Source organism: Boleophthalmus pectinirostris, unplaced genomic scaffold (genome assembly GCF_026225935.1).
Source record: "Boleophthalmus pectinirostris isolate CB_2022bp ecotype Guang Dong unplaced genomic scaffold, ASM2622593v1 HiC_scaffold_79, whole genome shotgun sequence".
In the NCBI taxonomy this organism is placed as follows: Eukaryota; Metazoa; Chordata; class Actinopteri; order Gobiiformes; family Gobiidae; genus Boleophthalmus; species Boleophthalmus pectinirostris.
Genome location: NW_026571512.1, coordinates 2,159 through 25,000, shown reverse-complemented (window position 1 = coordinate 25,000; position 22,842 = coordinate 2,159). Strand labels below are relative to the sequence as shown.

The 22,842-nt window shown below is 36.8% G+C and overlaps 5 protein-coding genes and 1 long non-coding RNA gene across 7 annotated transcripts; 4 read left to right on the top strand and 2 right to left on the bottom strand.

Moving 5' to 3' along the window:
- Positions 1-164: 164 nt before the first annotated feature.
- On the bottom strand, positions 165-4,021 carry g6pc3 (glucose-6-phosphatase catalytic subunit 3). Its single transcript, XM_055165471.1, has 6 exons — positions 3,458-4,021; positions 2,489-2,583; positions 2,316-2,406; positions 1,865-1,983; positions 1,383-1,524; positions 165-1,017 (listed from the first exon to the last, which is right to left on the bottom strand). Exons 1-6 carry the CDS (start codon positions 3,673-3,675, stop codon positions 675-677), a joined length of 1,008 nt encoding a protein of 335 aa, XP_055021446.1. The 5' UTR covers positions 3,676-4,021; the 3' UTR covers positions 165-674.
- LOC129412254 (uncharacterized) lies at positions 3,166-3,874 on the top strand. Its single transcript, XR_008633631.1, has 2 exons — positions 3,166-3,260; positions 3,366-3,874. It is a non-coding gene; the product is annotated as an uncharacterized LOC129412254 (long non-coding RNA).
- Positions 4,022-4,778: 757 nt separating the features above from the next.
- Positions 4,779-11,170, top strand: lsm12b (LSM12 homolog b). The gene is made up of 5 exons (XM_020918317.2): positions 4,779-4,942; positions 7,140-7,273; positions 8,161-8,270; positions 9,439-9,565; positions 10,570-11,170. Exons 1-5 carry the CDS (start codon positions 4,816-4,818, stop codon positions 10,660-10,662), a joined length of 591 nt encoding a protein of 196 aa, XP_020773976.1. The 5' UTR covers positions 4,779-4,815; the 3' UTR covers positions 10,663-11,170.
- A 148-nt stretch (positions 11,171-11,318) lies between these two features.
- On the top strand, positions 11,319-15,295 carry LOC110154337 (slit homolog 2 protein). 2 transcript variants are annotated; one of them, XM_020918329.2, is made up of 2 exons: positions 11,319-12,356; positions 13,668-15,295. In XM_020918329.2, exons 1-2 carry the CDS (start codon positions 12,081-12,083, stop codon positions 14,436-14,438), a joined length of 1,047 nt encoding a protein of 348 aa, XP_020773988.2. In that variant the 5' UTR covers positions 11,319-12,080; the 3' UTR covers positions 14,439-15,295. The 2 variants fall into 2 exon arrangements, 1 of the variants encoding a protein (XP_020773988.2); XR_008633630.1 differs by lacking the exon at positions 11,319-12,356 and adding an exon at positions 12,476-12,779 and having other exon boundaries at positions 13,668-13,805.
- Positions 15,296-15,400: 105 nt separating this feature from the next.
- tmem101 (transmembrane protein 101) lies at positions 15,401-18,464 on the bottom strand. Its single transcript, XM_020918296.2, has 4 exons — positions 18,297-18,464; positions 17,313-17,493; positions 16,910-17,056; positions 15,401-16,306 (listed from the first exon to the last, which is right to left on the bottom strand). The coding sequence occupies exons 1-4, from the start codon at positions 18,437-18,439 to the stop codon at positions 15,998-16,000; spliced, it is 780 nt and encodes a 259-aa protein (XP_020773955.1). The 5' UTR covers positions 18,440-18,464; the 3' UTR covers positions 15,401-15,997.
- On the top strand, positions 17,032-21,473 carry gngt2b (guanine nucleotide binding protein (G protein), gamma transducing activity polypeptide 2b). The gene is made up of 4 exons (XM_020918096.2): positions 17,032-17,088; positions 20,525-20,691; positions 20,808-20,896; positions 21,345-21,473. Exons 3-4 carry the CDS (start codon positions 20,813-20,815, stop codon positions 21,471-21,473), a joined length of 213 nt encoding a protein of 70 aa, XP_020773755.1. The 5' UTR covers positions 17,032-17,088; positions 20,525-20,691; positions 20,808-20,812.
- Positions 21,474-22,842: the final 1,369 nt, after the last annotated feature.

The window sequence follows — 22,842 nt, the reverse complement described above, 5'->3', positions numbered from 1 at the left end:
TGTAAATGTGAGCTTTCAGATCGCTGTGACTAAAAGTTTAATTAAAAACAATAAAAAGAATGTGTTTTTATCTCATGATAACTGATTGTAATCTGTACAGTCAAACATATGTATTGGAAAAATAACATTTATAAATGGTTACCAACTGAAACACACCGTGCATGTGCGTTTTATTAATTTATTAAGTAACAAAATACAGGCTTTATATTTCATTCGAACACATTTGGTAAAATAGGATTTTGAACACAAATATGATCCACTCGCTCAGCATTAATCTTTAAAATCATTCTTAAATCATGGAATGCTGTTACAGTGTTTTGTATAAAGTGCAACCGTTGAGCTGTGGGTTGACAAACAATAGATGGCGCTGTTTTCACAGTCACGTCACAATATTGGAAAAGCATATAATTTTCAGCTCTAACTGTATCTAAAGACACTGAGTAGTGCAAAAATACTTGATTTAAAACACATAACATTCACTGAGGAAAGTAAACATCTCACAATGTATTCTCACTGATTGCAGGCAGCACATGGAATGAATTCTAACAAAATGAACCCTGAACTGAAAATCAGTGTAAACACAAACAACTGTAGTATTGAAATTATATCAACTTAAAAAACGAGTACCAATAAGAACCAGTACAATGCTTTTTAGTTGTTGTTTTTTTTTGCATCTAATCTCTCTTTCTTTTGTTTGTGAAAAAGTGGACTGCTCCAGGCACTAGTACCATGACCAGTGGAGGCACAATCACAAACTTAACAAAGAAAAGACTATAGAAGAGGAGCTGTGGTTTGACGGGCAGGGGCAGGCGGTGAACATGGTACAACCCCATAGAGGAGAAGGCCAAGGACAAAGCTCGGGGGGCTAAAGGCATAGAAAACCCCGCTGGCCTCCAGCTTTGTGCCAGTCCCAAGCCCAGCAGAGCCCCACAGTCCCGGGTTATAGACGAGAAGGGGGCGGTGTCCAGTCTGATCCACTCTGGGCGACTACACCACTTCTTAGCCAGAGCAATAGACCTGTGGGAGAGAGGATTAACTCAATAAATCAATCAATGTGTGGCTTTTTCATTGCAAGAACAAACACTGTATGAATGTTTGGGTATTTAGTATTATAAACTGATATTATAAACAAGCAGAGAGTCATTTACACTTTTTTGAATAATAAGTAGGTACAGAAAAGTAGGCGAGAATAGGGGGTATGTGAAAGCTGGAACTTTCTGAGCACTCAAGCCTCAAATACAGGATGATACAAGATTACTCAAAATTGCATGAATCAATCTAAAAACAACTTTGAATAGCTAAAAGTGAGTGAACATTGTTACAACATGGTTAATAGATCATAAAAGCTGACTTTACATAATACGTTCCCTTTAAACACTCACCAAGAGAGGTTAATTCCTATCTCCTGCAGTGCAAGATTAATCAGGACGGCACTTATCAGAAGACCAAAGCTCATTTTGAAGAAAAACAGCAGGGGGCGCCCTTCAGGAATGGTTTTACCCAGAACAACTCCAAGGATCACGCCTGAACAAAAACACACTTATGAATACATGTTTCTATTGTACATGACAAATACAGGAGCTGGAATATGACAGATTTAAATTTTTCTAACACAATAAAGCAATTTTTTTGTCTATCTATTAACTATTGTGTAAATTTGGCCCTTGTTAATATTATGGTTGCTTGGTAATGGTTATGGCTATGTATGCCATAGGAAATAAAATAATAATCTTCACCAATTTTCTTTTCTTTTTTTTTTAACTAAGCAAGATTTTTAGTAAGATCTTCAGCCAAATCTTCCATATATACTTTAACTAGACCACAGCTTTGTATATGTGTCTATGAGCTAAACTTGCTTTCTGACCTGTAAAGGCTCCAGCGAAAACCTGATGAGGAAAATGAGCCAGAATGTAAATCCTGGAGAGTCCAACGACAACGAGCAAAGCGGCATAGAGCAGGTACGGGACAGATGTGAGTACAACACTGAAAACAAACAGAGGAGATGGTTAAACTATGGAGAAGACACACTCTCTCACTCAGTAACTCAAAGCAAAGGTTGGATAATTTGAAGATTTGGTTATAGCATATATAGATATACAAAATAGTAACTTTTTTTTCCCCTTTGCTACATAATTCCATATATCTTACTTCATATATTTGATGTCTTCTGTGTATATATCAAATGTAGAAAGTAGTAAATACAGAGAAAAAACAATGAATGAAAGGGTGAGTCCAAAGTTTTGACTTGTGGAGTATACAGTATATATTGTACAAAACTCAGTGTTGTTACATTATGAATAATACTTGGGAAATACCTGTTGGTCTTCGCGTAAATGAACTTGCTCACTGCAGTAATCACAACCCACCAGACGGCAGCAGTGATCATTGCATGACCTGATGGGCTACCTGTGGAGTGGAGCATCAAACTGTGTAATGAGCAGACCGTATAGTGCATAATATTATTGTACAGTTTTTTTTTTTTTTTTACCTGGCCCAGTCTCACAGGTGGAGGGAAACTGGTGCACTTTGGTTATGAGCTCGTTTTCACCGATCCACCAAAATGGGCGTTCTCCAAACAGCATCCTGAGTAAAACATTACACATACAGTCAGTTAGACAGAGATGAAAAGTAATTAAAGCTGCACCATGTCACTTTTGCTTTGTAATGAAATTCAATATATCTATCTCCATGGAGACAAAAAGCTGATGCCACCGATCTAAGTTACAGGTCAGATCTATGGAGAGGTGAGCCCGCACACAGTTAGACCACATTTCTTTCAAGGTCACTGAATAAATGCAAAATAGTTTAGCGATAACATCTTCATGGAGATCTGCAGGTGTCAGAAACTACATCAAAAAGTTTCATAGTAGGTATGTTGCAAAAAAAAAAATTAAGTTACTTAAACTAATAATAAAAAACTAATTTCAATTTACTCTAATTAGATAGAGCTTGAAATCACACAAAAAATCACACCATGATCACAAAATTTGGTTGAGAAATAAGGGAGATATGCTACTTTTAAGTTTAATAAAAACGACCTTTATTTTCATAGTTTTATAGTACACCTTTAAAAATTTAGATTGCTATATTTTAGACAATAAATAGAAAGCATTGGAGATTAAAACAGATTTTATTTTAGCTCGTGGACTAGTGTGTTATAAAAAATGAATATCACGAGTTTGGATTTAGCTTTAAATACAAAGGTTCCGCATTGCCTCTGTTTCACACGGATCCGAGAAGAAGAACATCTCCCGGAAGTGGTAACGTTTACGAAAACTTATTAGCCTTTTTTGCACATAAAATATGAAAAATGCAACACATAAAGACAAGCATTTTGCTAAAGTAACAATTAAACGCCTTTGCAGCAGACGAACAAGCCGAACGGTGATAACAACCTTGCATCTTCAAAATGAAAGATAAAAAATAAATAACAAACAATGTCAAATCATGTCGTTACCATTTGAACACCACGTTGAGCCACTCGGAAATAGCTGCCACCCAAACCACCGCAATGCCCACTCGTTTGCTGATGAAATACGTGAAAGGAAAGACAAGAAGAAATGCAGCTTTTGGATCTCCCAGATGTGACAAGACAAGCCAGAAGTTTTCATAACTCTTCGTCCCCTGCTGGAGAGTTTCCGCCATCCAAATGCCGTTTCTATGAATGATGTCCATGTCTAAAGAACAGTCACGTTAAAGTTGACAAACGTGGGAACATCAGAGACACAGTTCCTCGGGTTAAGAAGAAGAGGAGGAGGTGGATGATGTTGTCCTGAGGAAACCGCTGTGTCCTGACCTACGCTGTCCACTAGAGGGAGCAATTCTAACGGTTAAACTGCGGTCAAATATTAAAATGGTCAAACCTGTGAAATAACTATAGTTTTATTAAACCCGGCGAAAACATTATATTCTTATCATTGGATGCTAGAATTTGTCAGCGTGTAGTTAAAGTATAATTAATTAAAAGGTGGATTTGAGGTAACCCTAAAACAACGTCCAACGACATCAATGTGTTATAAATAGAGCTAGAGATACCCTGGATATTGTTGCCATGGCTTCTAAGGTCGTGGCATTTGTTGCGGACATCTTGTGACTGTTAGAAGAGCTAAGTTGTCGAAAATAATATGAAAACGGCCAGAAATTTAGTTGATTAAAGAAATTTAAATGGACTAATAATGGTAGTTTTGTAGTCCCAGTAATGCGGGGAACTCAGGACTGGTTTTACTCAACTGAAAGAAATTAATATTAATACAGAGATAGTATGTTTGCATGTTAATAATAAACTGTGTCAAGGGCACATCCATTGGTAACTTAAATGATACTACTAATAATAATCTTTATTCATAATTTATTTATGTATTTATTTATTTATTTATTTATTTATAGGCTTTGTTGACATCATAATAGTTGAATATGGGTATTTGATAAAGTACAAATACAGTAAATTAAAAAAAAAAAAAAAAAAAAAAAGCCTAAAGGACTATTTTTTATTTATTTTATTTTTTTAATTTTTGTTTTTAATACATACTTAAGAATGTTTTGGATGATTTTGGTCATTACTATCATAAAACAAGAAACTATAACGCAGTAATTCACAATATACAATAGTAAAACAGATTTATTTGAGTACTAAATAATTAAACGTACTTAAAAGATACTCGGGACAAAAAAAGTAGGGAACCGCTGCGTTGATTACCATGGCGATAGTCACTCTAGTTTTATTCTACGACATTGCGACGACACGCCCAGCTTCGGTTGAATACGCCATCGCGTCGCTTTACGTGAGGCAGGCGCTCCGGTTTCCTGGCGGAGAAGATGGCGGCTCCTGGACCGGGGGAGTATTTCAGCGTCGGGAGCCATGTCTCTTGCCTCACCTGCTTGGGCCAACGACTTAATGGAGAAGTGGTCGCGTTTGATTACCAGTCCAAGATGTTAACTCTGAGTATCCTTTGTTTGGTGGCGCTGCGGATGGCTCGCTGGCCTGCCTGGCTGCAAGGGCCTGTAGGGTAACCGAGTGTGTGTCAAATAGTGGTCCGCGCAGGCGTAATTGCTGGCAGCAGAGTTGGATATCTTTGTCCTTTTTAGAGTATTTCCCCTAAAACACGTGTTGATCTTGTATGCGGCGCTTGTGTTTGCTTCGGGGTGGTCGCGGGGTTATTTCACGGGTTCCCCCAGTGTGCTAGGGAGTGCATGTGTTTTGAATCAGCTCATTGTATTGCCAGATCTCAACATGGATCACTATCTGGCAGCGGATCCCAGTAAGGCATCATGGCTGGGTGTTCTCAACAGGCACAAATCGCTGCTAGCCTGCGACCTTCCTGACATTTCCCCGTCTTGTTGTTTTAACCGCGTATCTCCCAATGTCACACAGCCATTTGGTAAGGACTCCCCGGAATGCTAGCTATTTTGGCTACAGGCTAAAGATGAATGAACGCCGATTAGCCGTCCACACTACTACCAAGTTGCTGCTAGCGGCTAACGTGCTAAGTTTCGGTAGCCTCAGTGGTCAGGCATCGTCTCCCCACCGCCCCAAACCCGGGATGTGTTTTTGTTTACGAATCCGAAACGTATTATCACCGTTTATTTATAGATGTGCTCTGTATTTACATGTATCAAATAGCCACTCAATAAGCCTCTAAAAGATCAGGAGCATCCCTAGCTGTGTTACACCCATGGTCAGAAATGCCTACTCCAGTGAATGAATGAATGAACGTGGGTGTGCTGAATGAAAATGACATCAAGGCAGCATGCTGGTTACTCGTGTTGCATCTCGTATGGTAGGGTGACCACCAGACATACCTTTTTACCCGGGACAGTCCCAGTTTTGAGCCTTGTGTCCCCTGTCCCAGCAGATTTATCCAAAACCATTGATTTGTCCCAGTTTTATACAACAAGTGTCCCTATTTTTGACCAATTTGATACATGCCAACTGTAAAGAGATGCATAAATTGTCATTTTTTGTTAGGTAAAATATAGAAAAGCTGCTTAAAAATGACCAAAATACAAAGAATACTGACTATACTGACTCACCTGTTAGTCATGAATGGTCTCTGCATAATAATTACACACTCGTTTCAGTTTTATTATTGCCAACCACCAAAATAGCAGGGATGTCCCAGTTTTTTATTTTTGAAATTCTGGTTACCCTATGTATGGCTAAATGTAGAGCCATTATGACAGCTAAAACCCTTGCTATTTCTAATGTTGATAAATTTGTCATGCGGTGTAAGATTGAGATTATGGAAAACTGGTTTTAATAATAATTTGTAACAGTGCAAATATAGGCGGTTTGCAGAAGGATGGAGACTTGATATGATTTAGTGATGTTTCGTGGTGCACTAATGGTTTCGTACTGTAGTCATATAGCAAGTTTGACAGGATATGCTGCTTGTCCGTAGCTCTGAAAAACGCCACACCATCATGTGTAAACTATCTTTTAATGCACAGTTTGCTTTTGGTTTAACTAGTATTTACGTTAGTGTATAATGTCTGACAGATCTTATATTCTATCCCAATACTGCCTTTAGGAGTGACAAAAATGTGTATGTATTCAGTGTTTCCCGCAGGATTGGTGGCACAAGTGATCTGCATTTGAATCATTTTATTTAATACAATATATTGGTGTATAAATGTCACGTATAGTCTCTAGTGAGCATTTAGTTTTCCCACTTTTTGCTCAGCTAGTTTTAAGACTATGGGGGTGAAAATTGAATTATGAGGGGCCACCATAGTCTTCTGTGTTAATGGGAGATGCTGTGTACGGTTTTAGAGAATCACGATTACAATATTCTGGCGATATACTGTGAGAACAAGTTTTTCAGTTGAGGTTTAAATATCTGAGAAATGTAAACTTACATCTCTTTTTGTAGCATTTATTATGAGTTATATGTTCATACATTCATAATATTATCCAAACTTTATCTGCCTAAACCTAATTGCCACTCATAGCGTCTTCAGTCATCCTTTGGTGGCAGCATTTCTCATACTTACTTCTGTAACTGGTACTGCCCTGTTACTGTTCACCACTATTTCTTCTTTATTATATAAGGTTTGAAGTTTATTATATAAGTTTTGAAGTTTTAGTCTGATTTTAGTGTCACTTTTTGTACTTATTGCACCTTAACCCTATTTTCCCAAAGAATGTGCTTCCTCCAGCGGTAAGCCAAACCTCAATGACGTCATCCTGATCAACTTAGCCTATGTTTCTGATGTGGACATAATAAATGACCGCACTGAGACCCCTCCTCCTCTAGCATCTCTGAATGTTAGCAAGGTAAGTGGTTATCAATACTTCCACTTCCTTATCCCAGCATTTATGGATTTGTGGCTCAGTTGACAAATTGCCTGTTAATGTTTAGATAATTTTCTTTTGTCGATCGCACCAAAGGTAACAAGTGTGTGACTTAATAATGAAACTGAACATATGGGCAGACTTAGTCATATCCTGTTCTCTGAGCTGTGAATGGGGTTGAGTTTCATATAGGGGTGTAGTTGATGTAAAGAAATTCTTAGTTGACTGTTTTGAGCATTGAGCGACTAAAAGAAGACATGGCGTTGATGAAAGCTCTCAAAGTTAATAGAATCTCATGTAAAAACAATTATTTATATAGAGAAGTGCTAGTGGACAGCATCTTCATATTAGTAAAACTGTGTAGTCACCCCCTAAACTCCAGCTAACTTACTCCATGTATTCTTTCTGCTGTTGTGCATATAAATCCTTTGTACTACTGATAAAATAATTAGTTGTGGATGTATTATTGTATTATTGTGTAATATTATCCAAGACTAAGAGGACTTGAACAGATTAATTGACTAAAAGACTGCACCCCTACTTTCAAGTCTGTCTCATGCATTTACATGACCAGAAGGCTGGATAAGGCTTTCGTTTTACTTGCTTCTGGGCACTGAATTTTAATAAGTAAAGTGGTTCTGAAACTGAGATGAATCAAGATATGTGTCAACTTTTGTCATAAACTTATCAAAAATGTTCCTCAAAGAAAACATACATAAAATCTCCCTCAATATACGACGCATAGTATTTAATTCATAACTCTATATATTTACCTTCTTTGCTGATTCAATATGTATAAATCCTTTTGCCTTTTTGCTTGCTCGACGGATAATTTATGCTCAACATTGGTTTTCTGCTCTCTTTTGCAGCTTGCCAATCGAGCACGGACGGAAAAGGAGGACAAGCTGTCCCAAGCCTATGCAATCAGTGCTGGGGTTTCTGCAGAGGGCCAACAGCTATTCCAGACTATTCACAAAACGTGAGTCATTATCGTTCAAATAAATGACCCGGACATGTTGAGTGCTCTGTGACATGTGACCCTGAATTTAAACTTCAACTTTTTTTTTTTTAAATAGTGATGTATTTTGTATAAGAAAGGTTTATAGTTAGATGCATTTACCTACATTTTACATTATCATAATACATACTTATTTGCTCTGTGCATTTTGACAGATTTGTCTTTGCTTTGGCTTCACAATTTTGTAATTAAAATGTAATAACCATTTGATTTGGAATTAGTTTATAGTGCCCATATTATGCTCTTTTCTGATCTATAATATAATGTTGTTTCCTCATGAAAAACATACCCAGAGTTGTGTTTTGCTCCATTCACACATGTTTAACACATAAACCCTGCATATTTAGGCTGAGTTTTACCTTGTCATGTCATGGAGTAATACAGGAAATGCTCCTACGCTTTTAAACTCCATAAATCTTCACTAGAATCATTTGGATAATTTCAGCCCTGGAATTTCCAATCTGCTGAACAAAAAGTAGCTGTTAACTTGAAAACTGCTGTTTCATGACGCCCAACTAATAATAAAGGGTTACTTAAACATTTGTGAATGAAACAAAACACGACTCCAGGCACTTTTTTTGATGAGGTAACAACGTTCTAACATAGACTTAAAGCTCACAAGAGTCTGAAGACTGAAATACGATCTGATAAACTATTACAAGAATCCCATGAATTTCACAACATGTTTATAGAAGTCTAAACTACTGGTATTACATTTCTTCTATCAAAACAAAATATTCCGCTTATCTAAATAATTAGTTATTTTTATTACTTTGTTTTTTTTAGATGTCCTCTTTATAATTGTGTTCTTTGTACAGTGTCTTTGAGTGTTTAGAAAAGCACTATATAAATAAAAAAAGTTTTTGCTTTTTGATAATTCTGCCAACTCATAGTGATTTTGATTTTGATAAATTGTGCAGCCCTGGTCTTGGCTCCTGCTTTTCTTGCTTTTTATGCTCTATAGGCTGTTATTTCACTTTTGTAATTTTGAGAATAATGGCCGTACAGCTTTGCAATTTGAGCCTAAACTATCTTGTCAATTTTTAGACATAGCTACACCTTTCAGATTGTATCCTTAGTTTGCAGACTTTAATCGTTTTTATATGTTTTGTTTTATTTTTCTCGACAGCATCAAAGACTGTAAATGGCAGGAGAAGAACATTATTGTGATGGACGACGTCGTAATCTCACCGCCTTACCAGGTCGAGAACTGCAAGGGCAAAGAGGGAAGCGCTTTAAGTCATGTACGCAAAATAGTAAGTACAGCAGATTACTACGGTATATGTTTGTTGGTCTCAGATTCATCAATGAACTTATCTCAGTCTCAGCTGGGGCACTGGAGGTCTTTCCCTGAGTTGATCATATGGAAAATCCAAAGAATAAATGAACACAATTTGAACCTGAGAGAGAGAGATACTTTATTGAAATTCAAGTTCCGCTGCAGCATCAATTTACACTGCGCTTCTCAGTGGCTTTTGTGTCTCAGTCAAAGTCTCAGTGCAGTTTAACAGGAGGACTGGTTAGGTAGGGTCAGCAGATCAGTGTCAGGGCAGTTTGAGGAGAGTAAGAGCCAAAAGTGTCCATCTGTGTCCTCACTCTAACTGTCCACAATCTGCAAATTAACAATGCCATTTGCTCCAGTCTGAATTCCAGCAATACCTCTGCACAGCTGCTTGGTATTTTTTATATGTGGTCAATGTGTGATGCGTATTATTGGACTGAAACATGTGGCTACTGGATCCAAAGATAATTTATTGTACAACTTGACAATGTTTAGTGTTGGATATTAGTAATGATGCCACATTGACACTTGGTATTAGATGCTTAATACTTATAAGCTGGGAGTTGTCCCAAGTTGTCCTTTCTCTAAACCACAGACATAAAGATTAAGAGAGCAGCTGGATTCTGGGACAGTGGACACTTAATTAATGTGTTTTTGGCCAAAGCTGCTTATAACATTTTTCTTGACACAGTGGCAGAAAACCAAGCTCATTACGTAAAATGTCTAGTGTCTCACATGTATTTTACGTTTGTATTTGGGTACAGCTATATAAATATATACAATATATAACCAGGCCTGTATGTTATCTCTTACTCACTACATGTTTATTTAGGGCTGTGTCAATTGATCAGATTCAATGAAAGGATTTATTTGTGGTTATCTACAGTTTTGTTTGAATATCTAACCTTTGAAAACACTGTTATCTCTTGATATTTAGTATCAGAGTGACCTTTAATCCCTGGTGATCTGTGTCCACAGGTTGAGAAACATTTTAGAGACTTGGAAAGTCAGAAGTCCATGCAACGTTCACAAGCACAGCAAACACAGAAGGACTCCACTTTATCTTCTTGAGTCGGCAGTGCGGCTCGGCCGGGAGGCGATGAGGCGTCCTGTTCCCACTGCCAGACCAAGTCGGCATTCCTTGTCCTCAGTCTGAGACCACAAGGGGGAGCACTGAGGGCCCTGGATCCTGAAGATCAAAATACCAATAAATGAAAAAGACAAAAAAGAAAGAGGATTAAAATCTTAAATTAGACTTTATAAAGAATAATTTAAACATGAACCATAAAGCCACCATAGTTTCCTTGACTAACTTGTCTCATCTGCCCCATTCCTCCCCCTCTCCCTGACGCCTTTTCTTTTCCGCCCTCCTTCCTTTGCCTTCAGGTCCATTTCAAAAAGAGAAAACTAGAGCAGTCAGAAAGGCTTGTTAGCTTTATTTTCTGTCATTGTTTCCTTTTTTTGCTGTATCCATGTTCTACTGTCTGTATTTTCTGTATTTTAAAACAAAATGTGACTTGAAACGCCACACTTTAAAGGACATTTTCTAAAATAAAAGTAACAAAAATTCTGACTGTAATGCTGTAATTTCAACAACTTCTTGAAGGGCTCTTTATAAGTTTTGCAGACGTTTTTATTTCAAACCTCATTTTTGTATTTTGAATGAATATTGACATCTGAGTTTGTGTTTTTGTCCCTAAGAGTTGATCTTTTCATTGTCCTGAAGTGTCTGGCCAGTTCTTGTGTAACTTGGTGCTACAGTTTCTTATTGGAGGGAATGTACGGCAGCTTTATTGTGTCGGCTCCTTGTAATTACAGGTCATGTTGCCTGTCACTCACATTAATAATTTAAATGCTTTAAGCCTCTGGTTTCTCTAAAGCTGTGTGAATGGTGACTTTTATTTCAATGTTTTGAGATGCTATGTGGATACGTTTCATTTTATGTTGCAAAAAGTAAGGATAGAGCTTGGGTTTGAAAGGATTTTGGATTAATGGGAGTTCATCTCAGGTAGTTTTTTTCCTACAGTTTGATTTAAGATATTTGTTACTTCTACTGCTGGTTTTGAGCTGATCATAGCCATTTTAATTTGCTACTAAGTTAATATTTGGTTACTTGGGTTGCTTAAATTGTTTAACAGTACAGTATGTAGTGAAATTCACAGTCATTTTTTAATGCAAAATGTGATCTTATCTTAAGTATTTTTTCAATTATTATTTTGACTTAACATGATGACTTTACAAAATCCATTGATGCTTATGTAATGTGATGCAACTGCAATCCAAATCCTCATTTTGGGATTGGGTCCAAACTGAGGTCCATTTCCCCTGATAAGGTCATGGTCTCGGGGTTGGTCATTTTAAGCTCATAATCCCTCTCTAATCAGGAATATTCAATGTCTATAGCTCATATGAAATGTTCTGAAATCACTAGTGTGGTTTGTTGATCTTTGCAGTCGCAGTGAGGGGAAAGTCTTATCAATTTCTACGCAATGATTGGTGTCATATTTCTCCTGGTCGTATTGGGACACGCCACAGTGGGGTCTAAGCTGTGTCCAAGTCATTGCCTGTGTTACGAGTTGTCGGATTTGGTGGATTGTCAGTCTCGGGGCCTGGCCAGTGTCCCGTCCGGAATACCACACGGGACCTGGCTCCTGGATCTGAGCGGGAACAGGATGACACAAGTGCAGAGCCGCTCCTTCAGAGGTCTGTGGTCTCTCAAAATCCTGCTCATTTCAAATAACAGCATCCAGACTCTACAGCCAGAGGTATGAATGTCAATATATTCAAAGTTTTTTTTTGGTGATATTTTGGTAACACTTAATAACTACACTTGGCTTGAAGGGCCCATATCCTGCTGTTTTCTGATCTATGTTATTATGTTTCCTCATCAAAAACATACCTGGAGTTTTGTTTCATACACAGCCTACATATTTGAGTTCTTCTCTCAAACATAAAACAGTCTGTTCCAGCTTGTGATGTTGTGTGGTAATACAAGGAAATACCCTGGTGTATGGATGATTTAAGACCTGGAATTGCCATTCTCTACTGAACAAAATGTTAAAGGTAGCTGTCAATTTGAAAACTACCACTACATGACATCAAAAGGAGTGTTTTGAGCTTTGGAGATGTAGACAGGCTAATAACGAAGGATTACTCAAAAATGTGAATGAAACAAAACACAACTCAAGGTATGTTTTTGATTAGGTAACAACATTATAACATTTTGCTTTTGCTTTTGGTTTATTAAGAATGCTTCAGGCTTAATGACTAAACCTACTAAAGCAGTTAGGGTTAGGTAGTTTCAAAGCCTAAATCATGCTTGATCAAATCTACAGTCATGTATTAATGTACATGCTTTATTAAGGAAATCTACGGCACAGTTATTATAAAGCAGTACTACTAATTCTTATATAGTTTTGGGTCTCTTGGTTACATTCCTCATTTAGGAGGCATCTTAAATAGTTTTGGGAGGCACTGGTTAGTATTCTGTATCATCAGTGGTGGAACAAGTACTCAATTGTGTTAAATAAAAATACTCAAAAATGTTCAAAAAAATACTCAATACTCTTTTAATTTGCATATTTTGCGTATTCATGAATGTGTTAACATTAATCCCTCACTCTTTTCAGCAGGTCTCAAACTATAATGAAAAATACTAATGAAAGTGCAGATACCTGCTCTCAGATGATGTGAAGTAAAAGTACAAAGTATCCACCTTAAAAGTACAGATACCAAAACATTTTACTTGAGTACTGTACTTTACTACTCTTACTTACCGTCCACTCCTATGGAATCCACACTAAACCTTTAATTTATTTTGTTTACTCCAGTGGTTCTCAAAAGCTTTACATCAAGTCAAGCCTCAGTACAAAAGATCTAAACCAGGTCTAAACAAGGGCTAAGCCAGATATAAAATAGGATTATACAACTGCTATACTAGTTCTGAACAAGGATTAAAAGGGGGGGGGCAAAATTAGTGATTAAATTCAGCAAATGAAACTACTGAGGCGGAAGTACAGTCTCTCTTATTATTGATAAACCTAAACTGGTCAAATGTAATTGTCATATCTTTGCAGTCTCTGTCATCTCTGGAGTTTCTGGAACGTTTGGACTTGAGCTACAACCGCCTCAAAACACTTCCTCCAGACTTTTCCCACAAACTATTTTCACTCAAAGAACTCCGTCTTAACCACAACTTCCTGCATCTCCTGGACCCCACCTCTCTGCACGACCTGGAAAACCTACGTAAACTGGACCTGAGTTACAACCAGATCACTTCTTTGGATGTCAGATTGTTCAACAGCCTTTCTCATCTCAACTACCTCAACTTGGAAGGAAATAAATTGAATGTTCTTGTAGATGATTTGTTGAGTCGGCAGCAGAATCTCCAAATCCTACATCTTGGCCACAACAACATATCCGTAATAGAGAATCAAGCTTTTACCCCATTGAGAAGTCTGACCTTGCTTAGTTTACATGGCAACCAACTAGTTCACATTCGTTTTAAGACATTTTTAGAGCTGCAAACCGCTAACACCCATTTACAACTGTCCTCAAATCCTTGGACATGTGATTGTGAGCTGCAGCGTGTTTTTGGTAAGATCCAGCGTGTAAAACATTTACAGGTTGTAGATTATAAAGACATAATCTGTCATGGGCCCCTTCAGTTGGCAGGGCGCGCTTTAACCTCTCTGGACAGTCAGTTATGCATGGCAGAAACTGTCTCTGTTTTGGTCATTACTATCACTGTCCTCCTGGCTGTGATCGGGGCACTGGTGAAAGCTGAACGCAATCAGAAGAACAAGCAAAGTCAAAGTGAATCAGATGAAGATAAACATAATAAATGATAATTATTGCTTTTTAAGCATAGAAAGATGCTGTGGGATTGGGATTAGCAGGTGACGCAAAAGAGGGAAACCACAAAATATCGAGTTGCTGTGATCTGTCACTTGAGCACTATTCTTGGGCTGCACAGAAAGGCTTTGGGTATTAACTGTTGTATCAAGTGGAGTCATTTAATCCACTACAATGACTAAATGCCCTGTTTTATCAGCATTTTTGTAAACCTTTAAAGGTGCATTATGTTCCATTTCAGGTATGGTCTACCATGCTTGTCTTCATGGAGATATTTTTGCGTTGCCTGAAGTGTTCCAACAGATTTGAGATTGACAAATTCAGTACCCAAGAGACAGGTGGCGTCACCAGGGCAGATTACAGGTCAAGTCTGTGGAGAAGCAATCACAGTAACAGTGTGAGGTTTTTGGTGTTTGAGCAACAAAAAGACAAGAAATGAAAAATAAAATGCAATGTAAGTTTACATCACACTGTTAAACAATTCAGGCAAAGCACTGTTAAACTGACTATTATGCAATGTTAAAAGTTTCCCACTCATATAATGGAGATGTTAAAATATGTCGAATATCAAATTCTTATGCCTAATTGCACTGTAATCTTGCAGTAGAACTTTAAAAAGCAGAGACACTGTTGTTTCAGTGCAGCCAGAAGATATAGTGATAAGTATTTTATGATTATTATTATATAAAATATTACAGGACATACAGTGATGTAAATACTTTGTTTATATTGTACTCTGGGATTTGAATATTGTTATATCAGATTTCTATGACATATATAGTGGCTGGAGAGGTGGCATCCCATTTTATCAAGTGAAATGTTTTGTACCAAATCAAATTTTGGCCTCCACTATTGACAAAAGGATTAAAGATAAAAAAAACTGATCCAAGACATGAGGATTAGCATTGTGCAACAACATTTTTTTTTAAAAATTGTATTTGGAGTCAGACAGGCATCTGGGCAAATACATCTTTAATAACTTTAAGTACAAACTGTAACAATCTGGACATTTTAAGTTTATAAAAAAATACAAAAAATATGACATGATTGATTTAAATTTCATGCAATAAATGATCTTTTAGGCCTTACTTAATGCTAGTTTCAAAGCAGTCAGACAGTATTATTGCTAACTTGCATATGAGCCAGAAATATGATGCATGGCCTTAATCTATTTTAACGCACTATAAATGTTAGACACAAATATGTATGCCATAATTTACATTCGATAATGCAAACCGTTGTAACTTTCCCTTTCTGAATTCAATATCATGGCGATTACAGCTTTTGATGGATGAAACATGGACAAAAAAAAAAATCCTAACATTAACACTTTTTCAGATATTTAACAGCATCAATAATTGTCATATCAGAGCATAACAGACAAATGTAAACATGACTTTTGAATAAATTATTGGAATCGTCAAATGATTCTTGGGAGAGTGTTTTTAATTTCCCATTTAGGACACAGGCACCAAATTATCTCAGCAATTACAGTTTTCCTGAGAAGCAACAAATCTCAAGTGCAAAGTTCAATTACGGCGATTTTCTATTTTCACCCATCTGTCGCCAAGATGAGCACTGCCCCAAAAATGCCAACGTTGTGTCCAATTAGCTTCATCTGGTTCCAAAACTCCACCTTACGACTGTGGTGCCAGTATCCAAGATTACCGTCGATGAGGAGGATGACCAGAGGAAGGACGGTGGCCAAAATCTGAGCCGCTAATCGAATGTACCAGCCCGAGAGGAATGCCAAAGCTAGCACACCAAACAGCACCTCCAGAAGCATCAGGGTGAGCTCTCCTCCAACAATGTGGTTCAGGTACGCCAGTTTATCCTCTTTACTGTGCTGCAGGGAGTACACCTAGTGGAGGAAAAAAGGAACTGCATTAATGTCCCTGATAACACGTTGGGCAATTTGGTCAACAGAATCATTTCACTGCCATGATTCAGTGTTTGTTAAGGCTGATTAATTATGTTAGATTGCAGCATTTTGGATATTTAAGATGACAAATGGTACAACAGGAACTTTAACTTAATTACTTGAATCCATGTAATGCTTTGAATGTATTATGGACACATTAGAAGTTAGATTTTAAGTTACAAGGTTGGAAGAAACAATCTGAGTAGGACAGACAATCCTTGTTTTACTGTTTCTACATTTACTGCCTATTGGAACCAAAATGAATAATAATAACATAATTGTAACATTTTTACTGCACAAACTCCTCATACCAGCTTTTCTAAATGAGAAGAGGAAGCAACCATACTATGGTTAAAAGCTATGACTTTTCATAGCGTTTAACCATGTTATAATTCCTTCCCCTTGCTTTCAAATTTTGCATAATAGGTCTGCTTTAATGTTCTCAAAAGTGACTGCGACATTACTAAACAATTTCAGTGTTAGCAGTTAACAATACTTCTCTCATTTAATTAGTTGTATTAAAAATGTTAAAAATTTTCTTACTATGCAAATTAGGTATACACCAAGGAAGACCTGTCCAGTCGACTGTAAGGATCTTGTGCGAGGTTTCTGTCTGTACACCTCTCCTGCTCCACTGGCTAAAACCAAAAAGCCTCCAATGATCGCCAGAGCTCTGGAGTACATTCTCACCTGCAAACAGTTGAAAGAAAAATTTTAATCAAGTTAGTAAGTATATACATTTTAATTGTAACAAAATATGTCTAACTCAGCACTTTCTATATGAAATGTCAGGTCAGGTACACCTCTGTCTGTACACTATTCCACTTCTGGTGATGGAACTGAAATTATCATGCATTTTTATTTTTTAAGTGAGTTTAAAAGGCACAATAAAGACAAACCTGCCCACTGTTGATCTCAAATAACATATATTTGCAAAAAGACCAACCTTGAGCCACTCGCTGTAGTGCACTTGCTCCCCCACGTACGAAGCATAGGTGCTGATGGCCAGTTGAACTGCAGCGGCCATCGCAAACCAACGCCTCTTCACCCCAAATGACATGAAACTGGCACACAGCACTGCAGCTCCCATGTCTATGTACAGGTATGGCACTGAGATGTCGGGTTTTCTGTGGACAGCAAAACATAATAATAAAATACAGACAACAAATATAATACAAAATTTCTCCTAGTAGTTTTGTACACACAGTATTTAAATTTATTTAAACAGGAGGCACAATGGTAATTTGAAGTAATACAAACACATTACATTAACTTTCTATTATATTTTCGGTAATATTCAGTTACAGTGATTACCAGTAAGTAAATTGTGAACACGACAATAAAACTAAACTGGGACATTAAAGGTGCTCTATGTCACTTTTTGGATGGGTGTCACCTGTACACTTCTATGGACATGTTCCACAGTATGACATTCAGCAGCTCTACCTAACATGTATTAAATTACAGCTGGTTTTATAGCTCAAAAATAGCTAAGAACACAAGTATTCTACATAATGCACCTTTAAAAAACAATGTTAGTCAATGCAACACTTAGGTGAAAGTGAGCAACAAGACAAAGTTTGTATAACTAGAATAAATAGTTGAGCGGGTGGGGTTGTTTAAGCAAGATGCCCACCCATTCCACAAAGTAAGCAAAAAGCATATGGATAATTACATAGTATAGCCTACTTTGCCCATCTTAAATTACAGAGTGCTGTGCCATTCTAATCTAAAACAGGGACTGCAACTTTCCCTTTTGTATAAAACTAAAAATCAACCCTAACTTTTTAAACAAACTACCAACCGATCCTGTTAGTGCTGCTAATGATGCTAAACTAACAGTCAGCATGCAAATATCTGACAGGTTCTGACAGGCCATAGCAGTTGTTAGCATGTTAGCCCAAGTGCTAAAATCACTCGTTTCTTTTACCTTTTTGAGTCTGCTCGTTCAGCAAACAACATCAACATACTGAAGCAGTTCCAAAACCCAAATCGGGTCAAAATGAAGGCTCCCATTTGGCTGAGAAACCTAAAAAGTTGCTTCCTGCTCGGGGCTGCCATGTCGCAGTTCATTCATCAGCAGTGCGGAAGATGAGAGGAGACGTGCACCGGAAGTACCTTTACGTCTCAAAATAAAAGCTTATTTCTTTTTTGTTGATTTTGTTGTTGTTAATGTTTTACCATTTTACTTCAATGACATCTTATTTATCGTGTCAGTTTGGATGATATGTGTAATAGTTATAGTTACTAAAACTATTTAATATTCAAATTTCAATAACAAGCCTAATTCTTACCCAGATAATTAAAACAGAATTCCCTTTAGTTTGTAAAAGTACGAGTACAAGAAAAGCCAAGTTTAGAAAGATGAAACTCGACTATAAAGTCTTTATGTAAGAAATATACATTGCTCTTGAAATAATGGACTTTTCTTACAGGTAGATAGAAAGGTATTATATTTTGTCATGTGGTAGGCCTAAACCATCTTTTATTTTATACTTTATCATAATGACAATCCCCCTGTAACCTCTCATACTCTCTGCTACTGGGATTTAGAACTGTGGGAAGGACAAATGCTGCCCTCTAGAGGTGCAAATAAAGCAGAGCTGACATGTAAAGGTCACGTAATTAGTTATTTCTTGAGCAACTGCCTTAACTAGTCCATAATCTAAAGGCTATATAACATAGTAACTCCTTCTCCAGGGGCTGTGTCATGGAAGTAATTGTAGAAAAATGCCAAATTGTATTGCATTTAAAAAAAAAAAAAACGTTATATAGTGCAATGCAGTACCTGAATATATTGACAGGTATAATACTTTTCTCTTTATTTAAGGAAAGGGAAAGTTGTGCTTTTACTTCTTGCACTCTCTGAAAGTGTGTCCAACGTGCCGGTAATCCACCACGACATCTCAGGTTAATCTGCAGCCGATGAGACTAACCCAGATCCTGAAAATGGCTTATGAGGCCAGTGCTGCCGAGGTTTAACAAACGATCAACCGTTTGTCTCACAGTTCATATGAAAAGTCAATAACACATCATCATTAATTTATATTTTCTATTGAGATCCTTAACATTTCCCCTAATTTCATGCCTAATTTCATATGCCCTAGGTATGCCTAGGTATTCTTGGTTCTGTGCAGCTATGAAATTACTTCTATTTGCATTTTAAAATTTGCACATTAAGTGACATTCATTTGCCCAGACTTTAACAGATAGATAGGCTAGATACATAGATATTTTTATCATTAATGCTTAATTTATACAGGTTAGCCTTTTAGGACAACGTCTCATTTTCACAAGGTCAATAAAGTGGAGGAGTTTAAGGCCACTGTAACATACTGTAAACCCACTGCTGAGCAAACATTATTCAGCATATAAGATAATGTAGTTACAGATAAACATTAAGAACAAGAGGCAATGCTGTCTATGGGCACATGGAGCATTTGTATCTATAGAAATCTGCTGAGAATGCAGAATACACAGCTTTAACACAACCAAAAACATTGGTAATACATGAACTGTATTAGATAACTTACTGATCCATAAACATAAACCTACCTGCATTTGACATTCAATGCACGATTTAAAAAAAACAATTTATACTATGGCTTAGACTATGGCTACGCTATCTTAAATGACAGGAAGTAGACTTTGATTGTGAACCACTGCACTAGTTATAATCAGATCAATAAAAATGTCACAACAATCCAAAGCTATCTTTAAATTGTTGATACAATGTTAACATCTATGAAGCTATAAAAACAAACTGACTATAAGATATGATTTAACCAAACATTATTTTAACAATAAACAACAGGAAAAAATGCACTATTTGTGTTTTTGTATTTGTATTTATTCTACTATTTTGTTACTATTCTTATTGTGTATCTAGTGATTTTAATGATTGATTTGCTTATGAGTTCTTGGGTCTAGTCAAAAGTAGAAACAACAGTTACGCATTCACCTTTTGGATAAGTACAATGTAATCAATAGAAAAAACTGTCTCTTGCCCTCATCTGAGTCTATGGCATCATCACATCCTAGAATCAGTGGACCACCAATCATGTTGTGTTTCTATGTGCATCTAGAAGGATCTCAGCTCTTCCTCTTCCTTCCTGTTCGAGGGTAAATGGCTGTTGATTGTTTAATCCTTTTACCAAGGGATTGGTGACATCAGGCTCACGGCGAGGATCAGCTGGGATGAGGAGCAGTGGAGCAGCTCTACTCAGACAATCTGAGGAGACAACCAAACCGGAGCTAGGGACACTGTACACAAGCTCTTAGGAGCAGAAATTTTTCTTGTGTGTGGAGACCCCGCCATTCAACAGGTAAGGAAAAAATATTTACAGTTATCAGTAAAAATGCTGTAATATTTTGTCAATCTTTGGAATAATAAGTTTGTGTTGTTGTGTTGTGGGTTAATCAAGCTCTATCTCTTTTGCAGTCAGGATGGCTCGGGATATGTCAGATAAAGAAATCCTGAAAATGGAGTTGGACCAGTTGAAGAAGGAAGTCAGCACAGCCCGTACACCTGTGAGTTATACTGTTATTTTAGAATATATTCATAACTACATCCTGATAGTGAAACTGTTTCATTTTTAATACATTTATTGAATGCAAAATATTATAAGATACTAGAGACATGCATTTCATCTTCTCTATGTGTCAAATGCGTAAAATATTTGATAATGAGTTTTGAATTTAGCCAAAATTTCAGTTTTTGCAACAACTTGTATGCAATGCTATAAGAAAACTGTCAATACATTTAGGGTTTTATCAAATATTTATCAAAGCAAGCTTAAACTGAGATTACACAGGCCTAATACGCATCCCTTAGATAAAATACATTTCTCTTCACAACTTAATTTTCATGGTGATATTCTAGATGACCAAAAATCTCCACATAAAATTATAGTAAGATTTACCTGTACAATACTTCATTTTGCTGTTCTGTAATTATAACTCACCTTTCCTCTCACAGGTGCTTGCAAACTGCGCTGAAACCATTGCTTTTGTGGAGAACCTGGCTCCCAATGACATGCTGATCAAGGGAGTCCCAGATGACAAAAACCCGTACAAGGGAGACAAGGGAGGCTGCATAGTAACATAACAAATGTATATATCAAACAGGCAAAAAACATCCTGCTATTTTTTATCACTCATGGATACAAACTTAGATTTAACTGTGAATGCATGGAAAATAGTCAACAAAAACCTGTAAATGTATTTTATTAAAGATAATATATCAATTGTACAAAAACTGTTGAAGAAAGTTTGTTATTAAATGCAAATAGCTAATCAAAAAGTGGTCAAAACTGTTGTCTTTGTTGTTTATTTCTCTTGTCCTTACTGTATACACTATACTATACACTTCACCACAAATATTGTAGTTTTTATGTAGAAGAATAACAAAGGTGACATATAGGACAGTACAATGTCATATGACTTGTGCATGTACTTACCTATAATAGGATTTGCTAGCTGTAGTGTAGCAGGTCGTAGGGGACTGCTTCCTGTATCAAAGTCTATAATCTCATTGCAAAGGCTTCATCCTCAGCCCCCATTGTGAGCTTTTAAACCTATTAGAGACATTTTATCAGTTTTGGTGCCAACATTGTAAATTCTATGCATGTTTGTATAGGTGGTAACATAATGGTTAAGATTCTATCACAACAGCCACTTTACACTTTGAACTGACCTTAAGCCTGGATAAATGAACGTTTATGAGGAACAAAATGCACTGTTCTGGGAGGAGTGGCCAAATTTTGAGCAGGGCATCTGGAATGATCTTGCATAAATTAGATGACTGAGAACAGAGTAGAATAGGATTTGTTACCACACAGGTCACTAGGAACAAGGACAGTGAGTCGTCACCTGACCACCTTAAGCCACAATACTGTTTACAAAAGGTCTGATCTAGGGCAGGGACACTATTACCAAACATATATACATGGCACATAGACAATTATTTATTAGTATTTTGGAAGTAAATGTAGTTTTGATGTATGTTGAATGGTAATGGCCAACTAAAAAGGTAAAAGAATAACAGATAAAAGTGCACTCTTTAACCTTTCTGTATATTTTTTGCTTTGCTTGAAATGTTCCACAGCATGACATTAAACTTATCTACTCCATGGACACAAGCAGGTGACACCATCAGGCCAAGTTACAGATCAAGTACATGTTTTAGATAATAATTAAGTTAATGCCATACTCCGGAACATTCCAGGCAAAGCAATAACCCACCTCAATAGAGACAAACAGGTGGCAGATCTCCCCCATCAAAAAATGATGGGGTGGTACAGTGACACTTTAGTCCTAAACACTAATATATAATTTTAGAACCATTTTTATGTGGTTAAATTCAAGTATAGTCCAATTTATACAGAAAATTGCCTCCTTCTAAACACAACTCTCCCATTCTGAAAAATAAACTATTGAAAAATCAAAATACATATTTAAAAGTGCATTGTCTCTTT